At 37.7% G+C, this 13563-nt stretch overlaps 1 protein-coding gene across 3 annotated transcripts in view; it reads left to right on the forward strand.

The window, feature by feature from the left end:
* FHOD3 (formin homology 2 domain containing 3) overlaps positions 1-13563 on the forward strand; it is a 487786-nt gene that overhangs the window by 383589 nt on the left and 90634 nt on the right. For 2 of the 3 annotated variants that reach the window (XM_025365274.1, XM_025365275.1), the window contains 2 exons: positions 7075-7209; positions 13186-13236. In XM_025365274.1, the coding sequence (XP_025221059.1) occupies positions 7075-7209; positions 13186-13236 (186 nt within the window). The remainder of the gene's footprint in view (positions 1-7074; positions 7210-13185; positions 13237-13563) is intronic. The other variant, XM_025365277.1, reaches the window with a different exon arrangement.

Genomic DNA, 13563 nt, shown 5'->3' on the forward strand with positions numbered 1-13563 from the left:
TTCTCCAGACCTGGCCTTGGGGACCACAGCACAAACCCCCTATCCTATCCCACTCCTGCTTTCTGCAGATTTTCAACACCCAACATAAAGTAATAGCTATTGAGTGCTTACTATGGCGTAGATGCTATTCTAAGCAAATTCTCATTTACATTCTCATTTAAACCTTAGTACTTTATGAGTTAGACATGATTATCTTCATTTTACAAATAAGTAAACCGAGGTTTGGAGAGATTCAGTGAGCAGCCACACTCAAATTTTCTCATCCCAAGCCCTGTGCTCATTCCTTTATGTCATGATTGTAACAACTTCCAGTCATTGTAGGTATTTTCCTGGAAGAATATGAAAGATAAAAATCTGTTAAATATGCCTTTTTTTTTTTTTTTTTGAGACGGAGTCTCGCTCTGTCACCCAGGCTGGGGTGCAGTGGCCGGATCTCAGCTCACTGCAAGCTCCGCCTCCCAGGTTTACGCCATTCTCCTGCCTCAGCCTCCCGAGTAGCTGGGACTGCAGGCGCCCGCCACCTCGCCCGGCTAGTTTTTTGTATTTTTTAGTAGAGACGGGGTTTCACGGGGTTAGCCAGGATGGTCTCGATCTCCTGACCTCGTGATCCGCCCGTCTCGGCCTCCCAAAGTGCTGGGATTACAGGCTTGAGCCACCGTGCCCGGCCTAAATATGCCTTTTTAAAGAGAAGAGTTTACCACGCCAGCATGAATTTTGGTGCCTATGTTTTTAATGACAATTTGGGATGTCCATCTTCTAATAGAAGCAAAGTTGCTTAGATTCACCTAGGACAGACAGGCTTCTCCTGCTACAGTTGTCTGTTGTTTAGGCAAGAGAATTAATCTTTCATTACTCATGGCATTTTACTTTATTTCAGGAAAAGAAGAACCATTCCTCATTACTTCTAGTTAGAAGCTCACGTTTCCATTCTCTCAGTATGAAATGATTAAAGAAAGGGCCTCCAGGTGTTGTTAATGCTGCCTGCTGTTGTGTTCACAGGTGAACTCTGGCCTAAGAGCCGAGATGGGATCTGCTTTTCAAGGTCCAAGTGTGCAGGAGGATGAACTGCCTATCCTTTTTTTAGAGGCTCCCAATAAGGAATGACAGCTTTTACTTGACTAAATTGAATCCTACTTAAGTTTCTCAAGTTCTAATACTCGTCCAATTCTAAACAATTTTAAACAAGCTCTATTGTTCTCATTTTTAAATAAGGAAATGGTGTTAAGATCTGATATAAAGAGGCTTCATTGTGACCAGGTTTAGCTACTAGTGGCCTATTATAAAGGTTGAGATATTTAGAAGAATGAGCTGAAGTCACAAGTGTAAGGGGAATAGCAAGGACCTCATTTTGCTCCTCACTTAAGAGCGTAGACCAGCAATGTTGCTCCTCTCTCTCCCCTCTGGAAAGAGAACTCAGAAGGTGAGGCTGCTAGTGCTGGAGAACAACACACAGGGCAGGCTTTAAAACGGGGCTGAATCAAAGTCCTCAATTAAGGGAAATTATTTGGCTCCTAAAATAATTATCCTGTATAAATAAACAACCCTATTTTTTGTTGTGTTTCTGAATTCTAGAACTGGATATAACTATTGATGTTCAGTTAGCTTGGGGTTTCAAAGATATTTGATATACAAGTTATTTATATACCTAAGAAGAACCTTTATTTATTTATGAGAATAGAATGGCTTTAAAATATATATTCAGGGCTTACAGAAAATTTTAGATAAATCTAGAAAGTTATAGAGCAATAAAGAGTATCAGATATAAAATTGAAACCCTTATCCCTTTGATTTCCCGTCTTCCCCAGAGATGATCATTTCACTGAATTTGGTGTTTATTATTCTCATATATGTTTTTGTTTTTACGAAATGTACGTGTATCACTAGTATGTAGATTTGCCATGTGTGTATTTAAACTTCATAGAAATGATAAAATACGATTTCTTTTATTCAGTCTACTTTTCACTATATATTTTGCTTTTGGGAATTGCCCATGTTCATATCAGTCTAGTTATTAATTTTCACAGATGTAGAGTGTTCCTTTCTAAAGACAAACTATATTTTGTCTATTTGTAGGTATTTATGTTATTTCTGATTAACCACTAGCAAGTAATAAAAACACTGCAACATATAGAATTCTTTACCATACATGTCTGCTTTATGCACACAAAAGTTACTTTCTAGATAAACCTAGAAGTGGAATTGCTAGGTTTTAGGATATATACATCTTCAAATGTATTAAGTGTTTTTTTCAAAATGATTATATTAATTTAGACTTCTAGAAGCAGTGTATGAGAGTTATTCTGTGCCAATGGGTTAGTGTCATCAGACATTAATTTTTGTCAATTTTTAATCTGATAGGTGTGAAACAGTATATCACTGTGGGTTTTGCTTGCATTCCTTTTCCCTGATTTCTAGTGAAGATGAGCATCATTCATATATGTATTTGGCCATTTAACTTTCTTCAGTGAAATGCTCATTACCCTTTGCCCATTTTCCTCTGGGTAGTTTGTCTTTTGCTTACTAATTTGAAGGGGTTCTTTTTGTATAATGTATACTAATCCTTTGTAGTTTATATATGTTACATGTAGTTTCTCCCAGGTTATTGTTCTTCTTTACTCTTATGTAGTCTTTCAATGTGCACAAATTTTAAATTTTAATATATGCAAATTTATCAAATGTTTTCTTTTTGGTTGCTCTTTTTGGTTTTTGGTCTAAAAAACTTCTGTATCTTGAGATCTGAATGTTGTAAAGTTTTATCTTTTACATTTTTCACTTAAACTATCTAGAATTTATTTTTATATTTGGTATGAGGTGGGACTAGCTGTATTTTTTTTTTTTTTGAGATGGAGTTTTGCTCTTGTTGCCCAGGCTGGAGTGCAATGGTGCGATCCTGTCTCACCACAACCTCCACCTCCCAGGTTCAAGTGATTCTCCTGCCTCAGCCTCCCAAGTAGCTGGGATTACAGGCATGTACCACCACGCCCAGCTAATTTTGTATTTTTAGTAGAGACGGGCTTCTCCATGTTGTCAGGCTGGTCTCAAACTCCTGACCTCAGGTGATCCCGCCTCGGCCTCCCATAGTGCTGGGATTACAGGCATAAGCCACCATACCCAGCCTGTATTTTGTTTTTTATGGCTAACAGTTGTCTCAGCACCATTTGTTAAACAGTCCATTACTTCCCCACTGATGTGTAATAACACATTTGACATGAATGAGGATTCTGTCTGTGTATGAGTCTGTGTCATGGCTCACTGTCTCACTCCATTCATCCGTGTTTTCATTCGTGCACCAAGACCACTTTCACGGGCAATCATTGTGGTTTCAGAATGGGCTTCGTATCGAATGTGGCCAGTGCTCTGCTTTGTTCTTACTCAAAATTGTCTTGGTTATCCTTAAAACCTCAGGTCCTGTGTAAAAATTTTGGACTCAGCTTATAAAATTTCATGAAAAATCCTTTTGGGATATCAATTTGAAATTGTATTGATTGGAAAAAAAAGAATTGGCATCTTGACTGCATTGATTTTTTCTATACATAAATGTGATATAGCTTTCATTTGAGTCTTTTATTTATAAAGGTCTGTCATATTATTAGTTCAGTAATTTGATAGTTAGCTTGTGATTAACTTGGTAAATTGTTGCTGACATGTAAAAATGCAATTGCTATTTCTATGTTTTATATATAGAAGCTTTGCTAGACTCTTAATAAAATAACACAGGTTTTCTTGGATTATCTTTATAAGCTGGTCAGATTATCTGTAAATAGTGGCATTGTATTTCCTTTCCTTATGCTTTTTACTTTTCTTAGTATTCTGGCTCGAACCACCAGAATAATGTCAAATATAAGCAATGATGGAAACATCCTTATATTATTTTTAACAGCACACTGTTCTTAATATTTCAGCATTAAGAATGATACTGGCTGGGTATAGTGGCTCATGCCTGTAATCCCAGCACTTTGGGAGGCCAAGGCAGGATTGCTTGAGCCCAAGAGTTTGAGACCAGCCTGGGCAACATAGGCAAAACCCCAACTCTACAGAAAACACAAAAATTAAATGGGGCATGGTGGTGCTTGCCTGTGGTCCCAGCTACTCAGGAGGCTGAGGTGGGAGGATCACTTAAGCGCAGGAGGTCAAGGATGCAGTGAGCCATGATCACTCCAACCTGAGTGACAATGAGACCCTGTCTCCAAAAAAAAAAAAAAAAAGGAAAAAGAAAAAAAGATACTTACTCTAGTTTTTAAAATTTTCCTTGCCAAATACCCACTGTCAGATTAAGAAAGTTTTCTTCTGTTACTAAGCATAGTAAAAGGGGTTTTTTTTTTTTAAATAACAAATAGTTGTTGAATTTAAAGTTTTTTTCTGCATTTGCAGAGGTAGCCATGGTTTTTCTCCAATAAACTATTAATGTGGTAAGTTATATTCATTGATGTTATCATCTCAAATTACCCTTACATTCACTGGACAAACACAGCGTGATTTTGTTTCAGATTTTTGCAGTGGTGTTCATAATTGCAAATAGTATATAAGTTGCGCTCCTCACACTGTTCTTATCTGGCTTTAGTGTCAGAGTGATATGAATCATGTAAAATGGGTTGTGGAGATTTTTTTTTCTTTATGTTTTCTGGAACTTTCCATATGTCTAACTTGAACTCTTCCTTGAGTGCTAGAAATCACATTAAACATCTGACTCTCATGGATTTTTTTCATGGGTGTGAATATATTTGTAATTAATTAACTCAATTTCTTTTGTTAGGTTAACAGAGCTATTCAAAATTTCTTTCTTCCTCAGTCAGATTTGGTAAATTATTTGTTTTTAGAAAATCATCCATTTCTTTGATTTTTCAGGTGTATTATAAAAATTTCCCCTTATTTTTGTAATGTGTTTTGGTCACTGTATCTATAATTGCATTTATCTGTCATTCCTGAATATGCTCATTTGTGGCCCTTTTTCTCGAACAATTTTGATAGAACTTGTCTATTAGGTTTTTCACAATTATAAACCAACTTTTAGTTTTGTTGATTTTTGTCTATATACCTTTGTTTTCCTTTTTCATTAGTCTTTGCTCTTTATTTTTTTCTTTTGTCTTCTTTGAATTTATTCCACTGTTGCCTTTCCAATTACTGAGCTGATCGCTCATTAATTTTTACTCTTTCCTTTCTTCAAATATAAATACTTAAGAATAAATTTCCTTCTAAATACTACTTTAGAAGTATTCTACAAAACTTCATATTTAACTTTTTCATTATGGTACCCTTTAAATGTATTCTAATTGTCTGTGTTTTTATTTTTTTGACCTAAGTTATTAGACATGTTTTAGTTTATCCAATTATATGGATTTTTTTCAAATGTATCTCCTTGTTATTTATTTTTCAATTCAGTTGCATTATGATCAGGAAGGTAGCTCATGTGAAACCAGTTTGTGGTTTTCATTCTTGAGCTTTGTGACAGAATTGATGGTCAATTTTTGAGTAGTCCTTATATATTTGAAAGAATATGTTTTCTCCAGTTTGGGCACCAGGTTATATACATGTTAATCTATTAGATAAAACTTAATAATTGGGTTAAACAAATCTATTATATACATAACAATTACTGTACAAGAGGTATTACAAACCTCTTTACTCTGTTGATTAGATTTGGCTGGATACAACAGGGAAAAATTCCCACAAAATAATAATAGCTTACAAAAGTTAGAAGTTGGTCTGAACTTCTTTTTTGAGAAAGATAAACAAACTCTACCTATGCCTTAGTGTCCAGAGATGATGAAAATAACTCCATAGTGAGCCTGGACTATAGAATTTGGTTACTCCTTCCCTGTAGCTACCAGGGATTGTGGCTTCTTCCCTCCATGTTCCCTGCCACCTATGACTGATAGCCACAGATGACTCACCTTTTCTAGGAAGAACATCTGTGGGACTCATGGCAGTCTGTGTATTATGATAGTCACATCTTTCTCCTGCACTGAGACCTGTGTTCCCCACCTTGCAGGTATATTTTTCACTGAATCCAGGTAGGATTTTATCCAAGCTATATCCTTGGATAAATAAATTGGCAAAATATATTTCATAAATATTTGTCTCTTTGTTTTTGAGGTTTTTTCCCGTAAGTGAAGGCCCCAGTTGTCCATAACAGATTTTATTCTCCAGAGAGCCATCAGACTCCTTTACATAGCTAACCCTTTTCCTTGTATGTCATACAGTTACTTGATTTTATCTTCTCCCACTCATTCTCTGATTTAACATCTCCTGTAATACTCACCCTGTGGTTTCTGTCTGAGGCCTTCACACACATTTTCAGTACACAGTCCAGACTGTTTGTGTGATGTTACTAATACCACTGCCTGTCCTTTGACCATGCTGAGTCCTTGGATGCTTCTTAACATACAATGTCATAGAATGAAATTTCCTTAATTCTATTCACATTTCAGCCCATTGCAAGTTTTTTGTCCTCATCTGTCATCTCATTGCCTTGTTCAATTATTCTAAAGAAGTGTATTGTGAAATTGATATACAGTAAAATATTTTAGTGCATGTGTAATAGAAAATAGTTTTCTAAAATCACTTTTTAAAAAATTTTAAATTTGGTGGTACATGTGCTGTTTTGTTAATCGGTATCTTTCGTGATGCTGAGGTTTAAGCTTCTAATGATCCTGTTACCCAAATAATGAATGTATTACCTGATAGATCGTTAGAAAATAGTTTTAGATTGAAAGCTGATTCTAGCTTATCTACGTATTAACATAGACCAATCGTAAAATGTATGTAGAATGTATATACATTCCTGGAATGCTTCTATGATACCCATTTTTGAGGGCTGCTTACATGTCAAGCATGTTGCTTGGTATTTTCTGTCTGTTACCACCTTTTTTCCTACTAGCACATTCGCAGCATGTTGCTTTTCCCCATCTACATGCAAAAATTGTGAAACAAGAAGACTCGAGGCATTCAGTGATTTCCCCCAAGCACTGCCTAGGTACCAGCAGACCCTCAGTTCTAACCAAGGTCTGACTGATGGTTACTTCAGTACTTTTAATCAAAGGCCAAGCAACTGAAACTAACTCATTGTATCTGCAGGTCATCACCGAGTGGTCTTCTCACATCATCCTTCAGGCAGCACCAAGAGTCACTGGCAGCAGAGAGAGAGAGGCGGCGGCAGGAGAGAGAAGAAAGGTTGCAGAGAATAGAGCGGGAAGAAAGAAACAAATTCAGGTAAGAAGGATCTTAAGATTTTTTTTTAAATAATGAGTTAAAAATTAAAGCACGTGACTTTACAGCTGTATACGTTTAATATTGGTATTAAAGGAAGTAATGAAAATTCTGTCTGTATTTTTAAGGAAGAGAAAGACATACCTGAAATAGACTGGATCTGGTTTGTTATGGCCTTTGTTTCTCTAACCATATGGCAGGAAGTACAGTCAGCCAAATACAATTAGGAACTCATGTATTCTTGAGTCCTCCATTGTCTGCAGTGGTCCTATCCAGGCCTTCCTGATGACAGAGAGCCTAATTATCTTAACTTAATTTGCCATCTCTTCCTAATGGTCGTCATGTTTTATTCATGCTCCATCAGATGCCCAAAAGGAAATGCTTTTCCCACTTTCTGGTTCACTTTTTGATCCCTGTAGCAATCTTCAATATATTTTTTTAAACAATAATCTCTTGCTATGTGGGGGGAAAAGTCATTGTGTTGATTACTCTCAGCCCATTTCCCCCTAATCTACTGGTCTCTGTGCAGCTCCAAGGATGTGTTCCTGGATATAGCTCATTCCAGTTTCCATATCTTGGCCTGTCTGTCCCCACTGATCCCAGTGTGCCTTGGCTTCTCCTTCAGCCAATCCACCTGTTCTCCACATTCTCCAGGTCATCCTCCTTCACACCCATCCCCTGGGCTTAATGCTGTGCTGTGCTTTATGAAATGAAAAACAGTTGCTGTGTCTCTCCTTACACATTACTTCTACTCTTCCTTATCTCCTTTTTCCATTTTTCCCCTTTCTTCCCCACCTCCTCCTCCTATACTTTCTCTTCCTTCTTAATCCTTCCAAGTCATTTACCCTATAGCTTCTACATTCTTTCCTTTCATTTTTCTCCCCATCTCTACCTCCTGTTTCCTTAGCTCAGTTTCTTTTTCAAACAATATTACTATCAATTAATCCCCATTAAATCTACAAGGAATATAAAGCATTGTCAATGAAGATTTAGAGATTTAATAACATGTGTTTTTTGTTTGTTTGTTTTTGTTTTGTTTTTTTGAGACAGAGTCTCACTTTGTTGCCCAGGTGGAGTGCAGTGGCGCGATCTTGGCTCCCAACAACCTCTGCCTCCCGGGTTCAAGTGATTCTTCTGCCTTAGCCTCCCAAGTAGCTGGAATTACAGGCCACAGCACCACGCCCAGCTAATTTTTGTAATTTTAGTAGAGATGGGGTTTTACTGTGATGGCCAGACTGTTGAACTCCTGACCTCAAGTGATCTGCCTGCCTTAGCCTCCCAAAGTGCTGGGATTGTAGGCATGAGCCACCATGCCCGGCCAATAACTTGTGCTTTTTTGAAGCCAAGAAATGTATGTGTAATTGTAAAAATGATCAAAATATAAGCAGAGTTGTGAAGTTGCTTAAGTATAAGTCACTACTTCATGAAAACAAATGCCAAGTCTGTGAAATGCTAATCCTCATTTTTCTAAGACCGGGTGAATGGGCTGCATGAAGTAAACCAACATCATTTCCCATCAAGATTGTGTAGCACACCCTGAGCTGTCACATTTCTACCAAATGATATGTGGAAATGCCAGTTCTGTATGCACCATTTTTCATGAGGGTAGTTCTGGAAGTTGTCACTTTTAGAAAGACCAGTTCTTTAAATCTCTGGAACAGGTTAAATGTTTCCTGATTTATGGTTTTCTGGGAGATTTGCATATTTTACCACCAAATAGCAGCAGAGAATCTGAGTGAAATACATGGAAAATTCAGAGATTAGCTTACATCCAAAGTTTTTTATTGAAAACCTCTTGAAACAGGGTACTGGTTCTGGGGAAAATGGAATTCGTTCACTCCATCCTGTCTCTCCTTCTGCATTGCTGAATGCGACCATAAACCATGGAGAGAATGTGTGGAGCTCTGAAAACTCTGAAATGTAAAAGAGAGCAGGTGAATTAGGAAGGGAGAGTAAAATTAAGTTTTACAAAACCAGTGAGAATTTACCATTTTTTTCCTTCAATATTGCTTGGCATGTACTCAAAGGCACCCAAACCTAGACATGTATGCCAAATCTGGACCAAAAGAGCCCCAGAGGCCGGGCACGGTGGCTCAAGCCTGTAATCCCAGCACTTTGGGAGGCCGAGACGGGTGGATCACGAGGTCAGGAGATCAAGACCATCCTGGCTAACACGGTGAAACCCCGTCTCTACTAAAAAAAATACAAAAAACTAGCTGGGCGAGGTGGCGGGCGCCTGTAGTCCCAGCTACTCGGGAGGCTGAGGCAGGAGAATGGCGTAAACCCGGGAGGTGGAGCTTGCAGTGAGCTGAGATCTGGCCACTGCACTCCAGCCTGGGCGACAGAGCAAGAGTCCGTCTCAAAAAAAAAAAAAAAAAAAAAAAAAAAAAAAAAAAGCCCCAGAAGAAGTCCTCTTTTTCCAGACCGAGGCACAGCAAAGGGAATTTCTAAAGATAAAAGCGTAGAGAATTCCTCTTATTTCTCTATCTCCTACCGTAGCCTCCCAAGCAATGTTGCTACAGAAGCACAGCAATGGCAGCAGTGTCCAGGCAGGTGCCTGAAACGGGAGGGAAACTCTTCCTCTGACCATAAGAGCTACAACCCCACGATCACTAGGCATATCACTTTGCTGTCCTCCTGCTGTATTGTCCTGGATGCAGATGCAGTTACCAAAAGTATGTGGCAGGACAGGGAAAATAAAGCCCAAGCCTTCTGGCTGGAGGACCATAAAAGGAAACCCAAGGAGCCAGAAAGTGTTAGGAAAGCCACAGAGAGCAAGGATATCAAGAGAGCACTCCTGAATGCATGTCTGATTTGTGCACGTGTGGCTTCAAACTTACACGGCATGCCATGGCCTTTGAGAACTAAGTACAGAGTGGGAGTGGATGACCACCCAGATCCCAGAAAACTGAATTAATATTGGAACCAATGTCTGAAGGCAGGTTACAACTTGCAGACTGAACTTAACCTGGTTGATTACCTGCTAATACAAAATAAAATAAAAATCAAGATTCTTTGTAGAATTTAAATAAGACCCCAAATCTCATTACAAAATAAATAAAATGTATAGAATACAATCCAAATAACTTATCATAGAAATAGTTAGGAAAAGGTTAACTCAAAGGGAAAAGAGAATTAAATGGTGGGTAACCACAAAGGACATAGATATTATACATTTAAAGATTTTAAAGTAGCTATTATAAATATGCTTTAAGAAGTAAGGGCAAATACTCTTGAAACAATGAAAAGATGTCTCTGTAAAAAAAAAAATAAAGGATATAAAGATCCAAATGGAAATATATATAGTACAGGAAAATTAAAATAGAAAATTTGTCAGATGGGCCAAATAGAATTGCTATGAGAGAAGAAAGTGAACTCATTGCTATGAGTGAACCTGAAGATAAAACAACAGAAATTTTCCTACCTGAAAACTAAACAAAACAAACAAAAATTGAAAGAAAAATGAACAAAGCCATAGGGACCTTCATAATAACATCAAAATGGTCTAGCATTCATATCATCAGAGTCCCAGAAGTATAGGAGAATAGGACAAGAGTGCATTGGCTTTTTTTGTTTGTTTCTTTCTTGAGACAGGGTGTCACTCTTTTGCCAAGGCTGGAGTGCAGTGTCATGATCTTGGCTTACTGCAGCCTTGACCTCCCAGGCTCAGGTGATCCTCCTACCTCAGCCTCCCAAGTAGCTGGGACTACAGGCATGTACCTGGGACTACTGGCTAATTTTTGTATTTTTTTATAGAGATGGGGTTTTGCTGTGTTGCTCAGGCTGGTTTTGAACTCCTGGGTTCAAGTGATCCTCAGCCTCTTAAAGTGCTAGACTTACAGGCATGAGCCATTGCACCTGGCCATGCATTATAATATATATTCAGAATTATGTTATTCATATGTATATGTTGGCAGAGTAAGAATTAGGCCTAGGCAGGTTGTCATCAGAGGCCATGCTCATAACTGTTAATCATTTGCTCTTGATTTCAAGTGATTCTAATTTGTCAATTAAAAACACAGAGTTATACCTGATGTAAATGACGAGTTGATGGGTGCAGTAGACCAACATGGCACAAGTATACATATGTAACAAACCTGCACGTTATGCACATGTACCCTACAACTTAAAGTATAATAATAATAAATAAATTTAAAAAACAAACAAACAAACAAAAAAAAACACAGAGAGACCTTGGAAAAATGGCCCTCATCCAGTAATGACTGCTAGTCAAGGACAGACCATAGGCAACTATTAATTGTGGTGACTGCAGTTCCATATTTCTCAGGATGTGAATGAAAAGAAATTCAAAAAATATATAGGAAAAGCTTTCTAAAGTAGTCCCCGAGATTACCCAAATGGCCGACCTTTTATCAGCCATTTCATTGATTTAAATTGTTTATGCTCCTGGTGCTTTTTGCAAAGCATCTAAAAGTTGTTCTTTATTGTCATTTTTGTTGAATATGGTCTTAAGCCTTCTGAGTTATAGGAAATTTTAGTTCTAGTGTGGAAAGTGATGAGGTTGGATGTTTATAAACGATGACAAATCTGAGTCCTTGTTGCATTTTTCTCCCGGTCCTATACTGCTGTAGTCTAACTTAGTGTCCCTTTATATCCAGTTACCAGTGCACCAAGAAATAGAATATTTAAACTATATTATGAGGTCCAGTGTTGAAAACCATAATGTTAGGAAAGTAAACAGTCCAGTGAGAGATGACTAACCACATAGTCTTAAACTTAGATTCCATTTGGAACCTAACCAGCAGGAACAGAAAAACAAAACATTAAAATTAATCAGATTTGGGCATCTGTGGGTACAGACAAAAGAGAAGGAACAAAGCAGGAGCTTCAGTGATCCCACAATAGAAACTGAGAGTGTAATGGATGTGGAGAAGGAATCCTGGGTTGTCACTGTGGATGACAGTGTGGCGATTCCTCAAAGACCTAGAACCAGAAATACCATTTGACCCAGCAATCTGATTACTGCATATGTACCCAAAGGAATATAAATCATTCTATCATAAAGACATATGCACACGTATGTTCATTACAGCACTATTCACAATAGTAAAGACATGGAGTCAACCCAAATGCCCATCAGTTGATAGACTGGATAAAGAAAATGTGGTACATATACACCATAGAATACTATGCAGCCATAAAATGGAATGAAATCACGTCCTTCACAGGGACATGGATGGCACTGGAAGCCATCATTCTCAGCAAACTAATGCAGGAACAGAAAACCAAACACCACATGTTCTCACTCATAAGTGGGAGCTGAACAATGAGAACACATGGACATAGGGAGGGGAACAACACACACTGGGGCCTGTCAGTAGGGGGATGGGGGAGGGAGAGCATCAGGATAAGTAGCTAAGGCATGCTGGGCTTAATACTTAGGTGATGGGTTGCTAAGTGCAGCAAACCAACCTGGCACACATTTACCTACGTAACAGACCTGCACACCCCAAATGTATCCCGGAAATTAAAAAAAAAAAAAAAATCCTGGATTGTGGTAGGAATATTCAGCTCGTGGAGTGCAACATAAAATGACCAAGACACTTAGATTTAATTCTTAAGATGGCTGTAATGGAGTTACCAGAGCTCAACTGGATGCTAATCACCTCCAAAAGCTATTGCTTGCTTGTTATTGCCATATTTTAGTTTTGGATTTTTAAAAAACTTCTCTTTCCTCAGATACTTACATTCTTTCCAACAAGTAATTAGTAGTGTTTCTGGGTGAATGCAGTAATCCTATGTTTTCTGCAGTCCGTGTGATTGTATTGAAAATCAATTGTATTTAAGAATTTGGAAGTACAGCCTTTAAACTTTTAAAAATTCGGCTACAACTATTTTACATTTCTGAGGCAGTGGCAGTCTTTCATGATATACTGTTTATAATTTATTGGTAATTTTCTGAGCATCTAATTCTGTTATTTTCTTTTCCTGTTTATTTTTTCTACATATTTCCATTAGCCGAGATTATTTAGACAAAAGAGAGGAGCAAAGGCAAGCAAGAGAAGAAAGGTTTGTATATTTCTTTTTTCCCATTGTAACAAATGGCATGTGATTTTGCACTGTTAACCTAGCATGCAGAGAGACTGTTGATTAAAATATAACTGCTTCACTTAAAACCTTGCAGAGCTGACATTTTGCAGAACAGAGTGTACTAGTTACCTAAATTTTCCAATAAAAGTTTGGATTTGTCATTTGGTGCCAGCATGGTTAAGTGTGTCTATTCCTTCAAAATTCTCCTTCAAATGAGCACATTAATGTTAGCATAATTGATATAGGGTGTATATTTGAAATACCCTGCACCATTGCTACTAAGACCAGAGTAGGTGTTCCTACTAC

Source organism: Theropithecus gelada, chromosome 18, assembly GCF_003255815.1.
Source record: "Theropithecus gelada isolate Dixy chromosome 18, Tgel_1.0, whole genome shotgun sequence".
Taxonomy (NCBI): domain Eukaryota; kingdom Metazoa; phylum Chordata; class Mammalia; order Primates; family Cercopithecidae; genus Theropithecus; species Theropithecus gelada.